Consider the following 27,343-nt stretch of genomic DNA (forward strand, 5'->3'; position numbering starts at 1 on the left):
AATTGTCAGATCGATGACAGAAGATTTGAAAACAGGAGATGTTAACCCCCTGAAAATGGTAGAATGGTTAAAGTGAAGTGTTGGTGACATACAAAGAGCTAAAAGAATGCAGGTAGAATTGGTAGAATGTACAAATAAGAAGCAAGCTGAAAAACTTAAAACTGTAACCTTAGGGAAAATGGAAGTTTCTTGCCAACTGCCTACCTTCCTGCCAGAAGGGTTGTATGGAGTGCTGCTAGGATTGTGTACGGATGACATTAGAAAGAGTAAGATAAAGATGAAGATAAAAGGTAAAGATAAAGTATTGTTTGTTAAATGGCTACTTAGAAGGAGAGAGGGAGAAAAACCAGCCATCTATAGTTGTATGCATGGCACTTTAAAGGTGGGACACTTCCAGATAGGATAAAAATGGGGTATCAGTCTTTCTGGGTTAAATCATATATTCCCACTACCCCCCCCCCCCATGAAGTGTTATATTTGTTAAAGGTTTAGACATGCAGCAGCCATTTGTAAAGGAACAAGGAGGTGTAGTAAATATGGAGGAAATCACTCATATGAGAACTGTGTAGAAGGAACAGAAACTAAATGCAGCAATTGCAGGGGAAAGCACAATGCAGCATATAAAGGATGTGCCGTAGCAGAAAGAGCTAGGGAAATACAACAGGTTAAAATCATTCACAAAGTATCATACGTGGAGGCTAGCAAAAAGGTACCCACTGCAGAAAATAGAAAAAGAAGAAGTCTGAAGTAAGAAAAAAGATGTATAGGGCAGCAGAACTCATCTCTGGTCTGGGATGAGGATTTACTGCATCTTGAAGATGGAGAAAAAAACTGAAAGGATTAAAATCATAGCAAAAGCAGCAGGGAAATATCTAAAGATAGACACTCTCTTGATAGACTGCATTCATGTGATTTTAAAGGAAGGCAATAATACAGCTTAAATAACATGGTCTTAATGATCTTTAGCTGGAATGTGCACAGTCATGGACAGGAATTTAAGAAAGCCATCACTGAAAGGGTGGGGGGAGGGGGAAGCCTGATGCAATGTGTGTGCAAGAAACATGGCTAATAAATAAACTTCTGTTCAATCTTCCGGGATATGATAGCCTCTTGATCCCTCCAGAGTATGTCAGAAGAGGGTAGGTGGTCTGTATATTTATAGAAGAGGGACTCAGTTATGTCAAAATAGATATGCAGAAACTAAATTTTGAATATAACGCTATTGAGATTCCCATGCAGAACAAAATCACATATACGGCTTTATAATGTTATAATTCATGTACAAAATTAGTTATTTTAGAATTGAAAAAGCTAGGTAATATAAAAAAAACATTAATAATTTGCACAGATTTTAATAGTCATAATGAGCTATGGAGAAGTAAGAAAACTGACCTACATGGTAAATGCTTAGAACAATTTATTGATATGCATAACCTAGAAATATTGAATACAGGAACACCTACTGGATTTAATTCAGAGGATGGATCCTTTTCTATTTTGAATTTGGGAATTGCAATAAATAATATAGTTAGCAAATGCAGCTGGGAAATTCATAAAGATGATGAAATGTGAATGAACACTTCCCCACAAATATTGAGTACTAAGGCAAAGGAAATGTCAAAAACACAGAAAGAGTTCCTAGCTGGAATTTTCAAAAAGCTGATTGGGGCCTTTTCAAGATTAAATGTGATGAATATCTATGCACAAGTGAAAACCTAGGAGAATTCTATGACAACGCAATAAAAAGAATTACAGCAATAGCTGATGTGGCCAGCTACGAAACATCAAATTGCCCCCAATTTATAAATCTGGTTCCCTGGTAGAATGAGGATTGCAAATTACCAATCAAGGAAGGAAATAAGGCATACAAGCAAGCAAAACACACAATGAATAGTAAAGACTTAATGAATTATAAAAGATGCAAGGCGGTGGCACAAAGATTATCCTAAAGACAAAAAAAAGAAAGTTGGAGAAATGTCTGTGGGAAATTGAGCAAAGATTCAAAGCTTTCAGAAATGTATAAGCAAATTCAAAGAATGAATGGAATTCGAAGTAAAAGTAAGTGTAGACCTGATCTTATTGTAAACAATGAAATGGAGGTCTCCAACTTAGGAAATACAGCCATTTTAGAAAAAGAATTGAGGAAAAGTGTGAACTATTAAATGGCTGGGAAAAAAATACTGATGATGTGTTAAACAAAAATTGTAGTATTCTGGAGCTTATTGCAGCCATTAGAAAAAGGAATAACCCATCTCCAGGTAAAGATAATATAAGTAATTAAATGCTTTGTCAGAAGGGCATCTTAAGATTCTGCTGTGGTTATATAATGATATATGGGGAAAAGGACTGCTGCCAATAGAAAGGAAACAAGCATTGGTGATACCAATTAGGAAATCAGGTAAGGTACAAATGAGACCTGATGCTTATAGTCCTACTGCCCTCACATCATATATAGGAAAAATGAAACGTGTAAGTCTAGTGGAATACTTGGAGAAAAATGATGTTATAACTGAGGTACAACGTGGTTTCAGAAAAGGAAGATGCACAGTTGACAATAAGGCAAGACTAGAAACAGAAGTACAAAAAAACAGAAAGACTAAGAACCTTATGATAACAGTCTTCCTGAACACTGAAAAAGCACATGACATGCTACGGGGGGAAGGGTTCCTATATAAACTAGCCAAAATTGGAATAAAAGGGAGAATTTTTTGGTGGATAAGGGACTTTTTATCTGGCAGAACTATACAAGTCAAAGTGGGAACAGCTTTATCAAAAACCTCCCAGAGAGTGTGCAGACAGGAATAGGTATTTTCCTTTTTGCAGACAACTGTGCTATATGGACTAAGCATAAAAAGCAAAGTAGCCATGCAAAAGCTAACTGAGGCCCTCTAGAGAATTTCCAAGTGGGGAAATGACTGGGGATTTAAATTCTTACTTGCAAAAACTAAGGTAATGTTTTTTAACCAGGAAGAAGATCAGGAAAGACTGGGACTTATTTCTTTATGGTGAAAAAATTCAAGTAGTTCAAAAGTTTATGTTCTTAGGAGTAGTGTTTGATTATAAATTAGCTTGGAGAGATCACAAATAGTGTAAAAATAGGGTGAACAACTTAAAAGTGTACTTGGAAACAAATGGGGTGCAGATAAGAAGGTATTGATGATGATGTATAGAGCATTGATAGACCAGTTTTAGACTATGGATGCCAAGCTTTTGGTTTAGCCTCAGAGACAACTCTTGGAACTGCTCCAGGCTCAAACTCTGAGATTGGCCTGTAGTACAATGATAACAACACCAGTGCTGTGTGTGCTGCCACTGGAGAAGCACCTATAAATCTCAGGATGAAACTATTAGACCTCACCTTTCGGGCAAAGGTAAAAGGGAATCATGAAAATAGAAGTTCACAACAGTTTTATGAGCATTGGTGCTTGCTTAGTAGACAAAATTATATGGATTGCCACAGACTTCCTCATACTATCAAGGTAAAAAAATGGGTAAAGGAGATATGTAAAAAAGAAAAATGGAGAGAACTAAAACTTTTAAGTAATGGGAAATTAAATTACAGTTGGCAGCTATTCCCCCAGTTGTGGATTTTGAGTTGTATGAAAAAAAAACAAGGGAAAAAACCACACACACACACACACTATGACTAAGCCTACGTTTTAGTTACGGATATTTTTAGTAAAAGTCATGGACAGGTAATGGGCAGTAAACAAAATTCATGGCCCATGACCTATCCATGACTTGTATTATATACACCTAACTAAAACTTGGGCCAGGGGGCTGCAGGTGCTCGGAGGGGGAGGGGCGGGGAGACGGTCTGGGGTTGCCCTGGGTGCTGGGGGGCATGGCCTAGGACCCCTCCTGGTGATGGGGGACGGGCTGGCGGTGGCGCATGGCCCAGGACTTCCGCTGGCGCTGGGGGGGGGGAGCGGGCAGTGGCGCATAGACCGGGATCTGCGCTGGTGCTGGGAGGGAGCAGGCAGCAGTGCATGACCCGGGATCCCTGCTGCTGTGCTGGGTGGGGGGTTTGGTGGGCTGCCAGGCTCTCTACCCAGCTCCGTGTGTCCCTTCAGCTCCTAGGGGGAGGGAAGGCCGGGGGGCTCTGCACTCTGCCCCCGCCACAAGCTCTGGCTCTGCAGTTCCCATTGGCCGGGAACCACAGCCAATGGGAGCTGCGGAGGCAGTGCCTGCAAGCAGGGATAGCACGCAGAGCCCCCTGGCCGCTCCGCCTAGGTCAGGAGCTGCAGGGTCATGCCAGCCTCTTCCAGGGAGCACCCCCCAGGTAAGCGCCGCCCTGCACCCAACCCTGAGCCCCTTCCCACACTCAAACTGCTGCTGGCCCAGAGCCAGCCGCACCAGCCACTGCAAAAATCATGGATTTCACGGAAAGTCACAGAATCTGTGACTTCTGTGACCCCCATGACAGACATGCAGCCTTAATTATGACCAATGAAATTTCTGAATTTATTTGTGAAAAATGGGGCCAGCTTTGTCAAGACTGTACAGACAGATGAAAAGATGACAACACGAGTAAAGTGGTCATAGCCTTCTGTGTTCCCAGTCTTGGAGTCTATCAAATTATATGACTGTTCTGATGGCTGAACATATGGGGATAATGTTGGCACTAACCTGGATTAGAGATGTCTGACTGGCTGTAGCAGTAATTTTATCTGATTCTTTGTCAGGCATTATGATAATCAGAAAAGGGACTTCGGAAAGCAGAAATGAATTAGTAAGTGAAATAATGTTCCTAATTATGGAAATAATACAAGCAGGTATTTGTGTGAAAATAGCATAGATTCCGGGACATATTGGAATACCTGGAAATGAGATCATAGAAGCATAGATTAGGGTTGGAAGGGACCTCAGGAGGTCATCTAGTCCAACCCCCTGCTCAAAGCAGGACCAATCCCCAGACAGATTTTTGCCCCAGATCCCTAAATGGCCCCCTCAAGGATTGAACTCACAACCCTGGGTTTAGCAGGCCAATGCTCAAACCACTGAGAAGCGGCCAGCAGGTCCAGCTTCTAGGCGGGGGGTGGGGCACGGGGCTCCATATGCTGCCCCCACCCTAAGCACTGGCTCTGCACTCCCATTGGCCAGGAACCACAGGCAATGGGAGCTGCAGGGGCAGTGCCTGCGGGTGAGAGCAGCGTGCAGGGCCGCCTGCCTCGCCTCCGCCTAGGAGCTGGACCTGCTGGTTGCTTCCTGGGCCCAGCGTGGACTCAGGACAGGAGGAAGCCTGCCTTAGCCCCCCCGCTGATGGGGAGCCGCCAGAAGTAAGACCATGCCCCAACCCTGATCCCCAAAACCCTACCTCAGCACTGAGCCCCCCCAACCTGGAGCCCTCTCCTGCACCCCAAACACCTCATCCCTGGCCCCACCCCATAGGCCGCACCCCCAGCCCAGAGCCCGTACACCCACCCACACTCTAACCCCGTGCCCCAGCCCAGAGCCCCCTGCCATTCCTTGAACCCCTCATCCCCGGCCCCACCCCAGAGCCCACACCCCAGCCGGAGCTCTCACCCCCCCCCTCCCTTCCCAACCTCCTGCTCCACCCCAGAGCCCCTTCCCACAACCTCATAGAATCATAGACTTTAAGGTCAGAAAGGACCATTATGATCATCTAGTCTGACCTCCTGCACAACGCAGGCCACAGAATCTCACCCACCGACTCCTGTAACAAACCCCTAACCTATGTCTGAGATATTGAAGTCCTCAAATCGTGGTTTAAAGACCTCAAGGTGCAGAGAATCCTCCAGCAAGTGACCCGTGCCCCACGCTGCAGAGGAAGGCGAAAAACTCCAGGGCCTCTGCCAATCTGCCCTGGAGGAAAATTCCTTCCCGACCCCAAATATGGCAATCAGTTAAACCCCGAGCATATGGGCAAGAGTCACCAGCCAGCACCCAGGAATGAATTCTCTGTAGTAACTCAGATCCCACCCCATCTAACATCCCATCACAGACCATTGGGCATATTTACCTGCTAATAATCAAAGATCAATTAATTGCCAAAATTAGGCTATCCCATCATACCATCCCCTCCATAAACTTATCAAGCTTAGTCTTGAAGCCAGATATGTCTTTTGCCCCCACTACTCCCCTTGGAAGGCTGTTCCAGAACTTCACTCCTCTAATAGTTAGAAACCTTTGTCTAATTTCAAGTCTAAACTGCCTAATGTCCAGTTTATATCCATTTGTTCTTGTGCCACATTGGTACTAAGCTTAAATAATTCCTCTCCCTCCCTGATATTTATCCCTCTGATATATCTATAAAGAGCAATCATATCTCCCCTCAGCCTTCTTTTGGTTAGGCTAAACAAGCCAAGCTCTTTGAGTCTCCTTTAATAAGACAGGTTTTCCATTCCTCGGATCATCCTAGTAGCCCTTCTCTGTACCTGTTCCAGTTTGAATTCATCCTTCTTAAACATGGAAGACCAGAACTGCACACAATATTCCAGATGAGGTCTCACCAGTTCCTTGTATAACGGTACGAACACCTCCTTATCTTTACTGGAAATACCTCGCCTGATGCATTCCAAGACCGCATTAGCTTTTTTAACGGCCATATCACATTGGCGGCTCATAGTCATCCTATGATCAACCAATACTCCGAGGTCCTTCTCCTCCTCTGTTACTTCTAACTGATGTGTCCCCAATTTATAACCAAAATTCTTGTTATTAATCCCTAAATGCATGACCTTGCACTTTTCACTATTAAATTTCATCCTATTACTATTACTCCAGTTTACAAGGTCATCCAGATCTTCCTGTATGATATCCCGGGGAAGGGGTCTCTGTAATTGGAGCATGCTTGTCCTCTGACAGTGGTCAAATTTATCCCTACTATTACTCCAATGAATTCAGTGAAGTTATACCATGAATTTGGACCACGATGCCTGGCTATCTAGCTATCTGTATCCATGGCACTTCCTGTATTAGGAGCCTTTGTCAAACCAGGCTAGAAGCAAACAGACTCTCTTTACTATAGTTAAGTCTGTCGATTATGGGCTAAATGCTACCCCCCGGTTAGGGTGGCCATCGTAGCTAGGATAAGAAGGGAAGCTGACACAAAATATGTATCTTGATGATGGGCATGCGGTGGGGGGCAGGTTGTGCTTTGGGGTAGATTTAAAAAAGAGTAGCTAATGTTTAAGAATAGGACGCTGTCATCGTGACTGGAGAGGCCAAAATGCTCATGGAGCATCCTGTTGATAGGCAGCCTGCAAAGCTTATTTCCTGTTGGACTTTGCTCTCATTTACTCGATTTCTTGCTAGTTATCTCAAACCAGACCTTTCCCTTTTTTGCCTATCAGCACTATGCAAATACTTCTCTCAATGGATTCTTTAAATAGTCACGGTTCTCTCATTACGATCTGCTCTTCTGCTCACCGCCCACATAGGACAGTCACACAAAACAAGAGCTGTGGCCAAATGAAAGTCATAGGATGTAGTATCTTATGGGAGTGAATCCAAGCATACACACAGGTGCAGGGCTAGTGTTTTTTACTTGCAGAGCTCCAACACTCTACTCAACTTTTTCAAGTGCGTGCACCAGACTAAGATATAGCAGTGCCATGGTTTTCAGGATGGTGGACACCTCATTACACAGGTCACCTGAAATTACTTATGTTTTATGATCCATTCTTACAACACTGAAAATTGTTTCCCCCGTTATTTAAGGACTCCTAAAGCCTAGGTTTCAACAGTTTTAGTGTGGGAATGGTGAAATCCACCCCAATGGCGAGGGCCTCCATGGGTATTCTACAAAACTATACACCTAAGTTGACTCAGGCTCATGGGGCACAAAGGTTTCATGATAGCTGTCTGTCTTGATGTTGAACAGGCATATGACATTTTATGGAGGGAAGGCCTATAGTACAAAAGAGTTGCACTAGGGATAAGGGAAAGAATGTATGGGTGGATTAGAGACTTTTTGAGTAAAAGCACCATGCAGGTCAGAGTTGGGAGGATTATGTCAAATACATATAATTTTAAAAGTGGTACACCACAGGGAAGTGTTATCAGCCCGACCTTATTTAATAGTATGATAAATGATTTCCCAATACAAATAAGTGCTGTGGTAGGTTCACTCTATTCATAGATGATTGTGCTCTGTGGGTTAGGAACAGGAATATTGAGGTGGCAGAAAAGAGAATCAACAGAGCATTAGGAGAGACCTCTGCCTGGGGAAATACATGGGGTTTCAAGTTTTCCATTGCTAAAACCAGAGGATTGATCTTTACAAAAAGGAAAGTTACAAAGGAATGTAAACTGTATCAGTATGGAGAATAGATATAGTTAAAAGGTTCAAATTCTTAGGGTAATATTTGATACTAAATTATGTTGGAAAGATCATATAAACCATATTAAAGATAAATGTACAGGAAGGATTAACCTATTTAAAAGGCTTACTGGGACTAATTGTAGGGTGGATAAGAAAACACTGCTGATGGTACACAGAGCCTTAATTAGACCAGTTATTGTCTATGGCTGCCAAGCTTTTGGGTCATCATGAAATTCTGAACTTAAAAAATTAGATTTAATACAAGGCCAGGCACTATGAATTGTGTGTGGTACATTTATTACAACACCTATATGCACACTACAGATACACTACAAATGAAACTACTGGACTTAACTTTCTGAGCCAAAGTTAATAACAACTGCAATGATGAAAGTACCAAACAAACTTATGAGGATTTGGTGGAATTTGATAGGCCAACTATAGCAGACTATATTGGAACTGCACATGCCGTTTGACTTAAAGTGTGGATGTAGGAGTTGAACTACAAGGAAAAGCTGAATGAAATCAAAACTTTCAGTCATGGGGAAATTAGTTATGGATGGAAAGTTGCATGTCCAAATGTGAATTTAGATTTATTTTATAAATTTAAGGGGGGAAAAGAGACCGTAGGTATTAAAAAATGAAGTATACCAGTATATATATGAAAAGTGGAGTCAATCTTGTCAAATAAATACAGATGGGTCCAAAAAAAAAGAAAAACAGGCAGAATAGGGATGGCATATTGTATACCAAAATTAGGAATTAATATATCTAAAAGACATCTGCTTTTGTAGTGGTAATAATGACAGCTGAACTCGTAGCACTAATGCTGACATTAAATTGGATCTGGGATGTACAGCCAGCAGCAGCGGTCATTTTTCAGATTCAGTCTCAGGCCTTATGGCGACATAATAACAGAGTTAGTACAGATGGGGATACAAGTAGCAGTAGCTTGGATCCCAGCACATATCAGGATAATGGAATGAAATGGCAGACAAAGCAGCTAACAACACTGTAAGAAATGGAAGGATTGACATAGAAATATTGTTGAGTGAACAGGAATTCAAATGCCTAATATAGAAAAATTTAAAAAGAGGAATGATAAAAAATTTGGATTAATGAAAAAAGTTGTGGGTTTTTTTTTTTGAAGTTGTGCCCTAGAGTTGAGGATAATGACATACTTCAGGGCCTGGATAGGACTAAGAAAGTGGTTTTGTTTAGGCTACTCAGTGGCCATGGTGGCATAAACAAAAATATTTTTTGAATAAAAAAAAGAGACAAAAATGGACTATGTCCACTCTGTAAGGTGGAGGAAACACTTGATCCCCTTTTATGGGTATGCAAAGGCATTGCTAAAGTAAGGGGAAAGTTTTCTGAGGAATTCAAATGTCTTGAATTATGTTATTTAGTAAAACTATCAGGAAGATGGGGTAGCATTACAAAGTCAATGTTACATTACTTGGAGGACACAGTGGTGTGAAAGAATATAAACCGTTAAATATTTAGGAATGATAATGGTAGCTATAGATGTTCACTCAAGTCTGCTTCACTATTAAAAATAACAAAAGAAAAGGGCTGCAGGGAGAGAGTCTGCAGTCACTCTCTTGGAGATAGAAGAGGTAGGAAGTGGTCCGGGGAGGCTGCAAGGCATCTGAGGGAGTAAACCTTGGATGTCAGCTGCAGTGGGCTGGAACCCCGAGAAAAGGGAAGGCCTGGGTTCCCCTACCAGCCACCAAGGAAGATAGAGTGAAGCCCCCTGAAGTAAGGGGTGTAAGGACAATCAAACCCAGAAACAGATGGAAGACCTGCTGTAAGGTCATTGGACTATAGCAGGGGTAGGCAACCTATGGCACGCGTGCCGAAGTCGGCACACGAGCTGATTTTCAGTGGCACTCACACTGCCTAGGTCCTGGCCACCGGACCGGGGGCCTCTGCATTTTAATTTAATTTTAAATGAAGCTTCTTAAACATTTTAAAAAACATATTTACTTTACATACAATAGTTTAGTTATATATTATAGACTTATAGAAAGAGACCTTCTAAAAACGCTAAAATGTATTACTGACACACAAAACCTTAAATTAGAGTGAATAAATGAAGACTCGGCACACCGCTTCTGAAAGGTTGCCGACCCCTGGACTATAGTTTGGTTGAACTCTGTGTTATCCTAGAAGGGGCGGACTAAAGTGTGACGTGGCAGAAGGCCAATTTGTGGGAAGAGACACCACCGCAGCGACTTAGCGACTGTTGGCACTGGGCACCATACAGGAGGCTGCTGCTATGCTATGCCTAGTCATGAGGAAGAGCTCCAACGGTGAGTGAACCACTTCACGGGGGCTGGTGGTTAAGGGCTAGCTGGGGTATGTGGAAGAGGTATACATTTAGATGGGTAGGCCTTTTACATCACAGGGCAGGCCTACAGGGAGGAGTGCAGTTGGTTTAGTTTTTCTGAAGGGAGACTCAGCTTTCATAAGTTTGGGAAATGCTGTCTCAGGTAATGAGCCCAAGACGGGGGAGAGGGAGAGAGAGAGATAGAGCATGAATCAACTGAAGAAAACACCAGCTTTAATATTTATAAATTAATAATGGTCTTTATGGAACAGCCTTGAGTGCTGGCAAAGATGCTATGAATAATGTATAAAACGATCAAGTAAGGAAAGTGGTCCTTTCACATTTTCTTTTTACACTAGTCCCTGACATTGTGGGTCCCTTCAGTAGATATTTTAACTACGGTTTGCTTTGCACACACACATAAGCCATGCTGCACTCATTAATAGTCAAGGGCATTCTCCTCACATTTATATGTTTTAGAAGCATCTTTATTCTCCTTTGGGACCTGGAAAGCCAATATTTCAGCTTAACGATGAAGGTGGACTGAACTGAAGGTTGGCTTTCCAGGTCCCAAAAGAAAATAAGGAGTGATTTCTGAACGAGACCGTGCTTCCAAGGAGCACACAATGGCGGATTAGCGACTGGGCCAACAGGGCTGGTGCCCAGGGCCCCCAAAAAAGTGTAATCCACCTCTCGGAGCACAGCTTCTCCACTTCAATATACAGCTGTAAATGCTGTGACAAAGTTCCTCCTCTATCTTGGTGGGTCCTGCGCTTATTGGCGGATTTTCTTGCCTCAGAGATTCATCATGTGGGTTGGGGAATAGCCCAGAGACCTTCCCCTCTGGAAGAACCCACAGTCCAGGTCAATTGGGAGGTTTGGGGGGAACCCGGGCCCACCCTCTACTCCGGATTCCAGCCCAGGGCCCTGTGGACTGCAGCTGTCTATAGTGCCTCCTGTAACAGCTGCATGACAGCTACAACTCCCTGGGCTACTTCCCCATGGCCTCCTCCAAACACCTTCCTTATTCTCACCACAGGACCTTCCTCCTGGTGTCTGATAACGCTTGTGCTCCTCAGTCCTCCAGCAGCACACCCTCTCACTCTCAGCTCCTTGCACCTCTTGCTCCCAGCTCCTCACACTCGCACCACAAACTGAAGTGAGCTCCTTTTTAAAACCCAGGTGCCCTGATTAGCCTGCCTTAATTGATTCTAGAAGCTTCTTCTTAATTGGCTCCAAGTGTCCTAATTAGCCTGCCTGCCTTAACTGGTTCTAGCAGGTTCCTGATTACTCTAGTACAGCCCCTGCTCTGGTCACTCAGGGAACAGAAAACTTCTCATCCAGTGACCAGTATATTTGCCCTCTACCAGACTCCTGTACCCTACTGTTCTGGGTCTGTCACAATGCATAAAACAAAACTGGGATTTTTAGTGTCATGCAATGTCCCAGTTATACTTTATACAGTTGTTCTAATGTCCTATTTGTACTAATTTGCTTTTTACCATGCAATTTATGCAGTGTCTTGCTTCTCTGCTTGCTACGGTATCTCTCTATGGTCCCACAATAGCATATGCCTAGTTATGACGCTGCTAAGGTGCAGAAAGAAGAAATGCATTTCATGTTTATGGGGCTGATCCAGCATCATCAAATCTAATGGGAGTTTTCAGTGAGAATAGGATCAAGCCATTGGTGCTGGAACTAGGGTGCTGGGGGTGCTGCCTCACCCCCTGGCTTGACGTGGTTTCCATCATATACAGAGTTTACAGTTTGGTTCAATGGCCCTCAGCACCCCCACTAAAAAATTGTTCCACCACCCCGGATCAAGCCATGCAACAATACCTCACTTTTACTGGCACACCACATGTTGTTCAATTATAGGCAAAAACACCTCTCTGTTTACTTACTTTTCTCTTTCCTGCCTTTTTTCCCTTAGGCTCCTAACGCTTAAACCCTTATCTTCATAAACACAACAGCCCAAATTATTCTCTGGTGTAACATCACTGATCCTGATTCTCTGGCCTGCTCTGGTTCCTCCTCTGCACGTCTAGACTGGTTCATGGAGCTCAGAAACTGGCTAGATCTTGCCAGCTGAGAATTTCCCTGGGATTATGGGGGCCCCAGAATTCTGGCAGATCTGTGTCCCAGCTTGACTTAACCACTCCTGTGTAAAGGCATCTTTGCATGTGTCCTGGCACCTATCCATATACCGGTGAGTCACTTCATTTTCTTTTTTAATCAGATGTGCCATATGTGTCCTGCCTCCAGCAGGAAGAATTCAGTGGAGAAATAATTTACTCCATAATTGTTTAATTGAATTAAATCCTTGTATAAGTATAACTGGGTTCATAGAAGAATTAGAGAAGTTCATGGGGGGATTGGTCCATCAATGGCTATTAGCCAGGATGGGCAGGGACACACAATCCTTTGCTCTGGGGATCCCTAAACCAAGGACTGCTAGAAGCAGGGACTGGATGACAGGGGATGGTTCACTGGATAAATTGCCCTGTTCTGTTCACTCCCTCTGACACAGGCCACTGTTTGAAATCAGGATACTTGGCTAGATGGACCATTGGTCTGGCCACATATGGCCATTCTTGTGTCCTTGAAGTAGTAGGAGAGAGGCTGTGAGGAAGTTTTGGGGCTGGTTCCCACTCATTGCCCTGACAGCACACACTGCCCGGGCGCCTCTGCACACACAGCCTCAGGGAAGGCAGAAGCAAGGACTAGAGAGCAGAGTGGCTGCATGCAGTGCTGCTCTTCTGCTGCGGGGAACTCTGGGATACATCTGGCGGACTTCTGGGACCCAAGTCAAGCCACGGCTGCTTGCACACAGGAAAGTAATAGGGCTCGGAACCTAGGTCCCAGCTTAACATGGACTCAGACCCATTAGTCCTGCAGGGTTCTGGGACCCTGGGTCTGAGCCCTAGGTTAGCACAATTGGTGTGTGAATGCAAGGGAGGTTTGGCTTGAGCCTTACATTGCTATGTAGACATACCCTAAGCCTCCTGAATCTGAGCCCAGGCACTGCCCCTGGCTGGAATATCTTGGTACACCCTTGGGGTGCAGATCCTATGTCTAGTACTCCCTTCTTAAAGCTGAGATCCCCACGATCCAAGTGCCTAGCCCCTGTGATTAGTGCTGACCCCTCAGACTTAAGCTTAGGCACATCCTCCCCCAGAACTCCATCCACATCCGCACACTGTGGATTTAGGATTTAACTCTTCAGGAGCACATGACAGTGAAAACAAACAGACACACAGACTTTGCACAAGATTCTTAACACAATTAATTTTTGCTTAGCATGAAAGAGATAGATCTAGACAAAATAATACACCACAGCAAGTTTCCCTGCCTCAGTTTCCTCATCACTCTGGACAGCACTTTGGTCTTGGTCAGAGCCCTATGTGGTATCCAGGATTCGTCTCCTACTGCTCATGGCTTCTCTTCAGATGCATGGAGCCTTGCTCCTCTCTCTAGGTCAGCTAGCTTTCTCTGACCTTGGCTGGTCCCACAGTTAAACAGGATACCCTGCTACAAAGCATGCCCCTTTCTCTTCCGCAAAGCTTCTTGTGTGCCCCATGAGTTCCTTAAGTTTACATGCCTTCCTACCAACACCTTATTTCTTTGTTCTGCTGTTGGTGATTTTCCATTCTCCATCCCTGCAGAGATATTGTAGCAGAGATATTAGCTTCTCCCCTCTTCAGCTACCCATTGTCCCAAGATATTTCCATCAGAATAGGTGACCATTAAGGATAACAATCGGCTTTTGCCCTTGGCGTGGCAAAGATGTTCTACAGCCTCTTTTAGCAAATGGTGGGTTTTATACCCACATAGTAGCATTCCATGATACAACAATGTCATAACATCAACCAGCATTCACAATTGTATATGGACAGATTCCCCAAATTGTCACAACCTCTAATATAGAGATAATGGCCAGCCACAAATGTGGTTCCAGATTCAAACCTCTCACATTCCGGAGTGCTGAGAGATGGACTTTGATACAAGACCCACCTACTGTGACAGCCTATACTCTTATGGTCACCACTTTTACAAGACTAGGATAATTTTTGGACAAAGTATGCCTTGTGAAGTATCATTTGAAAACTCATAATCTGCTGAATATTATTGTTCTGGTAAAATATTTGTAGCACCATTATATGAGACAGGAAAGTAATAAGTGTCTACTGTATAATATTGCTGTAACATGTTCCAGAGTTAGAAAGGCAGGCCCAAACTAGCTCTTCAGAGACAAAGACACACGAGGGCCCCCAATCAGGTATCAGCATAATCAATTGGACAATCACCTAGTTAAATGGCTATTCCTTAGTAGGAAGGAAGATGTGAATAAGAAATTTACATTGCATCACAGGAATGTTTCATACCTCATGTCCACAAGAGACTACACCCTAGCTGGGGGTAATCCTTGAAGAAGGGAGAGGGATATAAAAATGATAGTCAGTGACCTCCAACTCATCTCTCATCCTCCTGTCTCTCTGCTCATGACATCAACCACTCTCAGAGAACTGAACTAAGGGGGGAGTGGTCCCAGGCTGAAAGGAGATGCAGCCTGTGAAATTTACTGCAGTGTATGGTGAGCAAACCCTTTGCTTTTAAGTTCACTTAGCTTGTTAAATTAGGTATTTGCTTGAGTATTACTCTTTTATTTTCTTTTTTAACCAATCCTGACTTTTATACATCATCACTGATAATCTCTTAAAATCTACCTTTCTGTAGTTAATAAACTTATCTGATTGTTTTATCCTAAACAGTGTGTTTGGATTAGAGCAGGGGTCGGCAACGTTTGGCACGCGGCTCGCCAGGGTAAGCACCCTAGCGGGCCGGGCCAGTTTATTTACCTGCTGACGCAGCAGGTTCGCCCGATAGGGGCCCCCATTGGCCACGGTTCGCTGTCACGGGCCAATGGGGGCAGCGGGAAGCCGCGGCCAGAACATCCCTAGGCCCGCGCCGCTTCCCGCCAAAGGAAAGTGAATGTTTGTGGTGAAGTGGTGAAGTGACTTTTGCATCACAAAAGCGCAGTATAACCACTATGGTTAAGAAAGCCTATCACCTTTATTTTGGCTGCAAAATTGGAGATCAGGACAAGAGGTGGGCCCCACACATATGCTGCAACACTTGTGCAACAAATCTTCGCCAGGGGTTGAACAGGAAAAGGAAATCTATGCTTCCCGCCGCCCCCATTGGCCCGGGACGGTGAACCGCGGTGAGTGGGGGCCACGATCGGCCGAACCTGCCGCGTCAGCAGGTAAATAAACTGGCCCGGCCCGCTAGGGTGCTTACCCTGGCGAGCCGCGTGCTGAACGTTGCCGACCCCTGGATTAGAGTGTGGGGAAACTCCATTTGGGATAATAAGGCTTGCATTGTTCAGTAGTGTGCTGGACAGTACAAGATGCACATTTCTGGGGGGGACTAGGAATTTGTAGGTGTTGCCCTGCATGTAATTCATGAATGACTGGCCAGAGGGCTCATGTAACTTAGCTAGGAGTGACTTTACAAGCTGAAGGCTGTGAGAGCAGGTTAAGAGTGGATGTTCTGACAGCAAAGCAGTTTAAGAGAGACCCCAGGCTAGAGAATTAAGAGGACACAGCTGTTCAATAGTCCAGATTGTACCCAGGGAATGTCACACCTACCCATTGCTTTAGCAGCGTCACCATATTTCCAAGAGTCTCAGATGGAAAAAATGATGAAAAATGTAATAATGAAGAAGACCAAACAGATGCGAAAGTAGCCAATGACTTCATTTTTCACATTTTCTTTAATAAGCTGGTGATATCAAAAATTCAGATGTAATCCTGTTCTTTCTATCTTTACGTATACATAATTCCACTAAGCACAATGGCAGCTTTGTGTGCACAAGGACAGTAGGGTCAGGCATACAATGAAGCATGGGATCAATACTACAGACTCCAGCATGGCATACTGAGATATTCTATAAAATTCTTCATATAGCTCTTCCAGTGTACCAATCGTGATTATCCAGCCCTGAGCCTAAGTGTATCAATTACATTGAATTGTGAGGTCATTTTATCATGTAGAAAGACTTCCTCTATGAAGTACAGTGAAACCAAGAAAATCACTTTGTTTGTGACTAAGCTAGATTTGAATATACTGTAGATGTCTGCTTGTGAAAGTTGTCAGTACATTGACACATAAGAATTACATAGACTTTCTTTTGAAATTTCCTTTTCCTCCGAATAATTTCTCCTGTTTGTCTTTTGCTGCTGCTGTTCTGACAGGAAAGATGCTTGTCTATTTTGAAGTGGAATATAATGGATCTGTTTTTCCTTGTTCAATTTTCTGCTGTGTAGGATATCCACAAAATGGTTAAAGTGTGAACGTTAATGCTGAGAAGTTGTTAGGCAAAAGTGTTATGCTTTTAACGTACTACTCCTGAGGGATTTTGGCATAAAAAAAATAAAAAATCTGCACACAATATTTTAAAATTCTGCAAAATCCTGCAAGTTTTATTTGTCAATAAATAAATGTGGAGGCTCCAGCATGGCAGTGGGGAGCACAGGCCACTGGCTGCACAGAGGTGGGAGATCACCCTGCAGCCCCCTCCTCCCTGAGACACAGACTCGGCAGTGAGGCTGCACCTGACCCTGACACAGCGCAAGGGCCGGGCCTGCCCCAGAAACACCCCATGGCCCTGCCCCTCCATGCCAGGTGCAACAAGCAGGCAAGAGGGACAGAGCCTCACATGTATGCCCGCCCAGTCCTGGCCCCCGAATCCAGGTGTGGGGTCAGGAAGGCTTAGTGCTGGGGGATCCAAGTGAGAGGGTTTTGTGTGGGTTAATCTGGGTGCAGGCAGCTCAGTGTGGGGTCTGGATGCAAAGGAGCTTGTTGGGGGGTTCTGGGTGCAGGGGTAATAGGACTGTGCAGGAGAGTCGAGGTGAAGGTTGTTGGGGCTCAACGGGGAGGAGGGGTCTGGGTTTGGGGAGATGGGACTCAGCAGTGGGGGAGGGGTCTGGGTGTGAGGGACTCAGTGGGGGGGTCTGGATGCTAGGGGATTGGGGCTTGGTGGGGTGGGAGTCCAGCTGCAGCTGGTTGGGGCTCAATGGGGTGGGGGTCCAGGAGCAGGGGGGCTCATTGGGGTGGTCCAGGTGCAGGGGGTGGAGCTCAGCGGGGTGGGTCTCAGTGGAGGGTGGTCTGGGTGCAGGGGGTAGGGGCTTGGTAGGGATCTGAATGCAGAGGGTGTTGGGCTCAGTCCGGGGGAGGGGTCCAGGTGTGATCCAGGTGCAGGGGTTCCAGATGGAGGGGGTGAGGCTTGGTTGGGTAGGGATTCTAGGTGTGTGTGTGTGTGTGTGGGCGGGTGAGGCTCGGTGAGGGAGTGTGGGTATGGGGGCGTTCAGATGCATGGGAGTTGGGCAGATGAGGGAGCAGTTCCTCGTGCAGTGTCCCCTCCCCCTGTGGCTGAAGAGCAATGGCAGAGAGGGGATGTGGAGCTCCCTGCAGCCGGGGGAAATTTCTAGGGGTGGGTCTGACCTGGCCCCGGATGTTCCTTGCAGGGAAAGAGAAGCTGAGCCCACCTCAGGATAGGAGCCACTGACTGGGACATCCCCAGTCCCGCACCCTCCTCCCTGCAGTGATTTACCTCTCAGCTGGCTGCTCTGGATGCCTGAATCGATGTGCCGGCGCTGCTGGGGAGGGGTGCATGACCGCTCTTGAGGCTTCCCTTTGCTTCCCCATCAGAAAGTCATTTTTTTTCTGTGGGGAAGCAAAAAAAATCTATGGGGGACAAGAATTCTGCATGCGCACAGTAGCAAAGAATTCCCCCAGGAGTAATGTATGACCAGTCAATGAGAATTCATTCTGGTAATGTGATGCTTGTCATTTAGGGCCAGAACTTGCATCACTTAAAAAAAAAAAAAGTCAGATTCTCATTTGCATTCACGCTCTCAGACTTCCAGAACAATGCAAAGTAAACTCAAACAGGGAGTACATTATATTTACACTAAATGTAAGGCCACTTTACATTGCTAATATAATGTAAATTGGCCTTAGTTTAAGTGAGAATCCACCTGAATGGAATCTTTTAGTTTTTCCATTTACTTCAATGGAAGGCTGGTCTTTTATCCTTTCTGAAAGTTTCGTTGGGATGAAGTTTTTGTAGAACGGCTCTTAAAATGTTTCTAGTTTAACAGACATTCCAGCTCTTCTGTTCTTGCAGATTAATTAACTATCATTTTAATTTCTCCAACTTGCCTCCACATTTACTATTGCACAAGACACAGAAGTTTTAGGGAAGATCCAGCAGTCTTTGCTCCGTCAAAACTTGCTGAATTTAGTGGAAGCTTTGGCTGACTAGGGAACTGCAGGATTTAGCTGCTAGATATTAATTTGGAGATGAAAGTATGGAGCAGTGTCTGAGTTACACTCATTTGGTTTTATAACTTTATGGTTTTAAAATATTGCCAACCAAACATGTGACCATTTCATACTACTGTGAATAGGGTAATGGCAATGTGCACCATTACCCTCTGCTAGATGGAATCAGAACCTGTGGGTCATGGGACCCATACTGTCAACAGATAATGAAGATTCTCCTTTAGCTTAATTAGAAGGTGTCTGTTTTTGGAGTAGGGGTTTCTGCATTATAACCATGCTGCCACCATGTGAGTTCGGAGTAGCCATGGTATGTATGGAAGTGACCATGGGCAGTGGGTGAAGCTTCCTCTTAGGGAGGCTAGCCCCCTGCCCCATCTCTTCTGGCCGAGGCCCTGCCTCTTCCAGCCGAAACCACACCCCTACTCACTGCTCTCAGCCACCCCGTGGCCCTGGCCGGGTGCGGTGAGAGCTTGGGGTGGGGGCTGAGAGCTTGGCTGGAGTTCAGAGACCCTCCCCCGTTATGCCCCTTCCGCCCATGACCCCACCCCATTTTGCCCCTTCCCCTGCGGCCCTGCTCCCATTCTGCCCCCATGCCACCTCTCCGAGACCCTGAGACCCTGCCCACTGGACAGCTCCTCCAGTCCCAGGGCCGTGGCAGGGGGAGATTTTTCCATGGTCCTCAAATCAGCCACTGCCCCACCCTGCGGCATGAGGTTTGGGGTGGCTTACCCTCCCCCCGCCTCCATTACATGCTGCCCATGGTAGTAACAACCATGAAGTTGCTACGCCTTGTCATTCAGCACAGGACTGGTAATTGTTTTCCTTAACATGGTGTTAAACATGCAAGTTTATCCTGTATTTTTTGCATACACAACACTCCCACTAAAGTTAATCAGAATTTTTGAATGTAGATGAAGGATATCAATTTCATGAAAAATTAAGGCATCCATCCTGGAAAAAAAAACCACAATTATTCATACCATTAAAAATCCAGTTCACTTCAGGTGTGTTTGTAGTGCTTCTGTGTTTACATTTTACATATGTTCCAACAAACAGTGTTAGCAGCAAGAATGTAGGTTGACACGGGGAATTTTAAGCAAATATTCAGGGAAAGCTAATTCTGAATTCATAAATGTGAGTATTTGCATAAGAACATGAATCAATAATCATATAATGAAGGAACATAATTGTACTATGTAATCTATGCAAGTCAAACCAAACAATACCGCTCAAATTCTGAAGCTGGCACATCAAATCCTTGCAAAAATAAAAAAACTGCTCATGAGAAATCCATAGCCCACAATTTTTTCACTGCTGGATCAGCCCACAGCATATATACTGTTTCATATATGTTAAAACTTCCCGGTTTACAGTTTAAATTAGATAAGAATAATAGCTTTAGCCTTATTTTTACCTCCCTGATTCTATGAGTTAGCATTTCTGATTTTAACAAGAGAGGTGGATCTCAGGAGTTGGGTGTGGATTTAGACTACCTCCTCCTCTTCCAAAAGTCTGGGAGTGCTTGGGTTTGGACCCAGAGCTCAAGTTAATTTGCAATAATTAAAGTACGATGTGTGGGATGGGGCTAAAATGAGAGTTAAAATCTAATGCTCCTACCTTGGGGCCTCTATCCTCATTCATTTTACACCATCTTCAGTGCTCTGAAGGGCTTAGTCCTCCCTCATCACATACTGTACAAGCAGAAATATTTGAGTGAACTGTTGCCAATGGCTCAGAGCAGGGAAGAGGTATGTTTCAGATTACACTGCAATGGTATTGTTCTGATCTGATCTCCTTTCCAGGGAGAGGCTGAGAGAGGCAGCTTCAGGGGATTTAGCACTAGCAGCAGCACATGATCCATCAGTCGCGTGATTCTCACCACTGAAGGCTAATGGGAAGGATCAAGTAAAAGCTAAATCTCCCTTGTAGAAGCAACAGCAATTTTTTCTGCTCCTTCTCTTCTACCACCAACCAGACCTCCCATGGCTTCTCCCAGGCTAGAGACCTACTGCTGTCCCAACCGGGATGCAGCCACGCAACTGGTGCTGACTTTCCAGCCTGAGGTTTTCTGTGGAGTTTGCATTGGCAGTGCCTCAGTCAGTCTGCTGCTCAGCATCCTGCAGCTCCTTCCTAAGCAGGGACAGAGTCCCCGGAAGATGCCAAAAGCTTCCTCCTCCACCACCATTCTTCTCCTCATCTCCGTTTGTGACATCCTTGGTGGCCTAGGTAAGGACCAGCTTGTTGTGCCTTGCCCTAGAGTGGATTCCCTCTGCCTGGAGGCAGTGTGGCTAAATGGATCCATTTAGCAGCCTAAAGAGCTCTGGGATGGAAGAATATTGTTTCTGTTTTGCTGGTAGATTTGGGTTAAGGGATGCTAGGAAATAATGGGTCTTGATGGAAGAGAGATTTTTTTGAATGTTAGGTTTAACAGTTCAAATTTAAAATCAAGCACTCTTCAAAATCTGCACCTAAAACTAACAAAATCCAAGCAGACAGATGTTGGAAGTTTTTTCAATGGCTGACAGATCCAAAACTTAATTGTCCGTAAAGACTAACTTTTAAAAACATTCTTCTGATCCTTAAACACTCCAAACAAAGGCTGTAGCATTATAAAAATGCCAGCTACTCAACTGGGCAAATCGCATGAGCAACAAACCCAAGAGTGCTGCTTTAGATTGTGCTATAGATAGGGTATTGAAATCTATAAGAACCTTCCTCTCCAATGCCCTGCCTGGTCACAAGGAGAGAGCAGGCTGAGGAAGTGGAAGAATGAGGCAATATGCATGAACACCCATGTGTCAAAACTAAAGTGGTGTCTAATTCTAATCTGCCAGACTATGAAACGTGCTGCCAAAGTATAAATTAACACTAATTGCACCATGTTCAGAGCTAAATGCAGAACTTCCTCTTCATCCAGGCTTTGCTGCAATAATATCTTTACTCTCACATTTTATATAAAATGATGAAATAAATAATATAAATAAATAAATAAATAAATAAATAAAATAATAATAAATAATATAATCTGAAGTCCTGTGGCTGGGATGAAGGGAGAGACACCTATAGGTATTGTTCTCTACCTTTGAGATTTGCTCAGATGATACAGTAAAGAGCACCTATATAAGAATCTGGATAGATAGCCCTTTAATTTGATGAGGTCAAAAATGTGACAGAGGTTTTTCTGTTTTAATTATATTGACAAATCAGAACCAATTGTCTTGTATCATCTTTGTCTGAGACCCTTTGTAATCTTTCCTGGGCAGGGATCAATTCCCGTTAAATGGTATATAAAGCATCATGGGTAGTGCTATCACATTATAATAAGAATAGACATCTTCACTGATTGCAAGCTGTGATGTCTTTTAAAGCAGTATTGAGAAGTGTTATTTGTTTCATTCATTTGAAAAAGAGGAAAAGAGTTGTTTGCAAAAATGAGAATAGATTAAGGGTATAAAAATACCTTTAATACTAAAATGTAAAGAGTTAAAGAGAAATGAATGTAAGAACATTGATATATGCAAATATAACAGAGAAAAGAAGTAAGAAGAAAATGCTTTAATTATGAGATTACTTTCATTTGATGACAGCCTGTGAGATGCTATCTAGTTCATTTTAGAGAAATGTGTGTCAGTGTTAATGAAATGAAGTTTTTTTAAAAATAGAACAGAACATTTTAGACCACAGCAACTTTAAACTTGGGTGCAGCATTCACTGATAGATTATGGTGAAATTTAAATAATTGAGTTGTCTTGTGCTCAATTCAAGCACAGTCCTTGCTTTGTTCACATGTAAAAACCAGGCTAACTGTGCAAGTATGTGACTCAAACCATAGTAACACATTCAGAACACTAATGAATTTTCCCATTAGGTATAATCTTCAGATCAACTGTATGGATAGGCTTCCCAGACTTCATAGCAAACATCTCTGTGGTGAATGGAACTGATGTGTGGCCTTCTGCCTTCTGTGTGGGAAGTGCAGTAAGTACAAAACTCTTTTTTTCTTGCTAGGGACACTAATTTGATAAAGGAAGCCTGAAGGACAAACTCTTCCTGATCTAAAGAAAATTGAACTATCATTCAGATCTATAAGTATAATGGGTTTCTGCCTCTCCCAAGCCCTACAAGCGAAAAAACAAGAGAAATGTATTAATTGCTCACAAGGTACAAGCATTGGCACGCCCTGCTATGCAGCACCAGCTTAGAGTGGGAGGAGTGCGAGCTATTTCGTGAAAGCTGAGGCCAAAATTTTCACATGTGGGTGCTTAAAGCTAGGTGCTTTAAATCATATCTGGGCATCTAAATGAATGGTTTGATTTTCAGAGATCCTAACCACCCACAAGCCCCAGTGAAGTCAATAAGGTAATTCAGATGTACAATGACTTAGGACAAAATCAAGCTCTGGGTTTGTATGGGACAAAGGTAAATAGGTCTCTGAGTGAGGTACTTTGTAATTACATACTGTATGCTGAAAATCAGACAGGAAATCTCGGGTGGGGAGTTTACCCCTTCTGCTAAATGAAAAATATGGTTGGCCTGAATAATTCTGGAGTGCTTGCAAATCTCAGGAATTTCAAAGTGACAAAACTGTTTGCAGGGGTTTATTACACTGTCATTCATACTTTAACTGAATGGGGTTCAAATATGGGGTGATGTATAAACTTAAATGGCATATAAATGCTATATCTGACCAATATTCATTTCAATTCACAGTTTTTACAGTAATATGGAGTCTGACAAATAGGACAGAACAAAGACTTATGAAAAGCCAGTGGGAATATTGGGTACCCAAGGAATTTCTGATCAAGCATGTACAATACTATAATTACAATCTAAATGTTGCTAAAGGATCTTTTTCTACACTAAAACAAAAATCTGATTAGGTTTGAAAAGACATAATATCATGGTGTTGTACAGAAACCTGTAACCAACTGCTACAAATCTGAATGACAATTTCCACATTAAACTATACGTACCAAACAGCCAAAAATCCCTCTCTAATCCCTTTTCTAATCCCTCTCTATTTCTCATCACACACTTCTGAGTCTTGTCAGGTACAAGTAGAAAAAACAAGGGAAAAACATTATTCCTTGTTCACTGTGTACAAACTTGTATCATAGTCCAAGCCTGATTTTTTTCAAAAAAGAAAAAAAAAAGAAAGAAAACTTGCCAAGATAAAAATTTTGCAGCAGTAAAGTGCAATTCTGAAAACATCGTAATTTCACTATGTTAACATTGAATGAATATTTTAAACAAAGCTTCTACCATTGATGCTGTTTATTTTTTGTCTTGATCCCAGCATGGACGATGAAATATGACTGGCCAGCATCAGGGTTAGTTCAAAGATTCACTTTCTGGCTCTTTTGCACTAGCAAAATACTGCAATATTTGGGTCTGCAACAGTGCAAGGGAATGTTTACATTTCAGAAAACAAAATGACAAATAACCCCCTTCCTACTCCCTTCTCCCACCTTATTCTCATTAGAATTCATGAAACCACTTATAGTCATGTAAAATGTATTTTCTTGATTTTGTTTAAAAAACAAAATGCCATGCATTCTGGCCTTAAACCAAATAGGCCTTGATTCATCGCCTTGGGAGACCCCCCTACACAAGCAGGGGAAACTGACTCCCAAGTAGATACACCCCCAAGAAAGAACAGATTGTGTTTATAATGCCACACTCCCAGAGGTTTCCACCAGGACTGGCAGTTCTACTTGGCAGCCAGCAGAGACTACCCAGGGGATGAGTAGAATGAGGTTGTATCCACTTCCTGCTGACTTTTCCCCCCCATAGATTCCAGGGCCAGAAGGGACCACCGTAGAGCAAATCTTTTAGAAGAACCACCACCAATCTTGATTTTAAAATTGCCAAGGATTGAGAATTTAACATAACCCTTAGTAACTTTTGCCAATGGTTAATTACTCTCATTAAGCATAAATCTTTAACAATCTCCAATCTGAATTTGTCTATCTTCAGATTCCAGCCAGGGGCAGCGGAGCCTTTCCAAAAGTGGGGGGGCCAGGGGCCCTCACCCTGCCCCTTCTGTCCGAATCCCCGCCCCTGGCCAAGCCAGAAGCCAGAGCAGGCTGCGAGCCATGGACCCTCGGCCTCGGGGGGAAGAGGAGAGGCTGGGGTGGGGCCCATGGCAAAAAGTGTACAGGTGGAAAGTAGGAGGGCCATGGCTCCCTGGCCCCCCCTCTTCTGGCACCCCTGAATCCAGCCATTAGATTGTGGTTTACCTTTCTCTGCTAGATTGAAGAGCCCATTTCAAATATATATTTCCCATGTAGATACCTTTAATGTTCTCTTTTGTTAAGCTTAATAGATTGAACTCCTTGAGTCTATCACTATAAAACAGGGCACTAAAGGCACTAATCCTTTAATCGTTCTCATTCTGAACCCTCTCCAATTTATCAACGTTCTTCTTAAATTGCGGACACTGTAACTGGACACAGATTCCAGCAGTGGTCACACCAGTGCCAAATACAGATTCTCCTGTTTATGCATCCAAGGATCATGTTATCCCTTTTAGCCACAGCACCACACTGGGAGTTCATGTTCAGCTAGTTATCCACCCTCCCCCGACCAAATCTTTTTCAGAGTCACTGCTTCCCAGGATAGAGTCCCCCATCCTGTAAGTATGGCCTACTTTTTTGTTCCTAGATTAATACATTTGTAATTAGCTGTATTAAAACACATATAGTTTGCTTGCGCCCAGCTTACCAAACAATCCAGATCTCTCTGAATCAGTGACCTGTCATTGTCATTATTTACCACTCCCCCAGTTTTTGTGTCATCTAGAAACTTTATCAGTGATGATGTTATATTTTTCTTCCAGGCCATTGATAAAAATATTAAATAGAATAGAGCCAAGAACAAATCACAGTGGTCGATGATTCCCCATTTTCAAATACATTTTGAGACCTATGAGTTAGCTAGTTTTTAATCCATTTAATGCGTGCCATGTTGATCTTGTAGTTCTTTAACAAATGTTGTGTGGTACCAAGACAAATGCCTTACAGGAGTCTAAGTTTATTACATCAACACTATTACCTTTATCAACTAAACTTGTAATCTCATCAAAAAAGAAGATGAAATTAGTTTGACAAGATCTATTTTCCATAAATCCACATTGATTTGCATTAATTATATTACCCTCCTTTGATTCTTTATCAACTGAGTCCAGTATCAGCTGCCCCATTATCTTGCTCAGGATTGATGTCGGACTTACCGGCCTATAAGTACCCAGATCATCTCGTATACTTTTCTTTAAAATTGGCACATTGGTTTTCTTCTAGTCTATGGAAACTTCCCCATGGTTTCAAGACTTATTTAAAATAAACATTACATTCCACTTAGCTACTCAGGCAACTCTTTAAAAACTCTTAGATGCTAGTTATCTGGGCCTGCTGATTTAAAAATATCTAATTTTACTAGCTGCTGTTCAACATCCTCCTGAGATACAAGTGGAATGGAAAGAGTATTATAAGATGATGACTACATCTGCTTTGTTCCTTAAATACAGAAAAAATATGTATTAAACACTTCTGCATTTTCTATATTATTATTGATATTTCTACCATTGCCATCTAGGAATGGACCAATACCATTGTTAGGATTTTTTTTGTTCCTAATATATTTTAAAAAATTCTTCTTTTTGTGCTTAACTCTGCTGGCCATAGATTTCTTCTTGAGTCCCTTCGATTCCATCATCAGTTTTCTACAATTCCTAACTTCTGATTTGTATTCATTACTATCAACTTCCCTTTTCTTCTATTTGTTTTAATATATAAAATGGCTGCCTTCACTTCCTTTCTAAACCAAGTCGGTTTTTCAACCAATATGGCCTTCTTCCTTAGTTGTGGGATTGTGTTTTTTTGGCCATCTAGTAAGGCATTCTTAAACAATTACAAATTATTATTAATCTTTTCCTGATTAAATTCTTCCTCCCAGCTTATTTAGATCATAATAGTTTTCTGCTTTGTGAAATTGATCCTTTTAAACCACCTATTATAAATATAATTGGTCTGAACTTTATTCTGCTTGCACATAATAAAGATGATCAAGTCATCGTGGCTTGTACCTAAGTTACCATTAATTTTTATTTCTGTGATCAGTTCTTCTGTATCTGTCAAAATGAGGTCTAAAATAGAATTCTCCTATGTTGGATGCCACACTTTTTGCCATCTGTAGTATTTAGAAATCCCAAGGATGTTTTAGTTCTGGTAGCATCAACCTCCAACATATGTCACTCTGATTGAATTCCCCCAGGATCACACCGCTTTTCCCCCCTACACATTATAGATAGGTGCATAAGGAGCCAGTCAGTCTCTTCCCAAGTGTGATTTGGTGGTCAGTAGCAAACACCTACTAAT

At 43.1% G+C, this 27,343-nt stretch overlaps 1 protein-coding gene across 1 annotated transcript in view; it reads left to right on the plus strand.

Moving 5' to 3' along the window:
* Positions 1 to 20,950: 20,950 nt before the first annotated feature.
* GPR143 (G protein-coupled receptor 143) overlaps positions 20,951 to 27,343 on the plus strand; it is a 45,142-nt gene continuing 38,749 nt past the window's right edge. The window contains exons 1-2 of the mRNA XM_065423762.1: positions 20,951 to 21,194; positions 22,837 to 22,946. Of these exons, the coding sequence (XP_065279834.1) occupies positions 20,951 to 21,194; positions 22,837 to 22,946 (354 nt within the window). The remainder of the gene's footprint in view (positions 21,195 to 22,836; positions 22,947 to 27,343) is intronic.

This window comes from Emys orbicularis, chromosome 1 (assembly GCF_028017835.1).
Source record: "Emys orbicularis isolate rEmyOrb1 chromosome 1, rEmyOrb1.hap1, whole genome shotgun sequence".
NCBI classification, from domain to species: Eukaryota; Metazoa; Chordata; order Testudines; family Emydidae; genus Emys; species Emys orbicularis.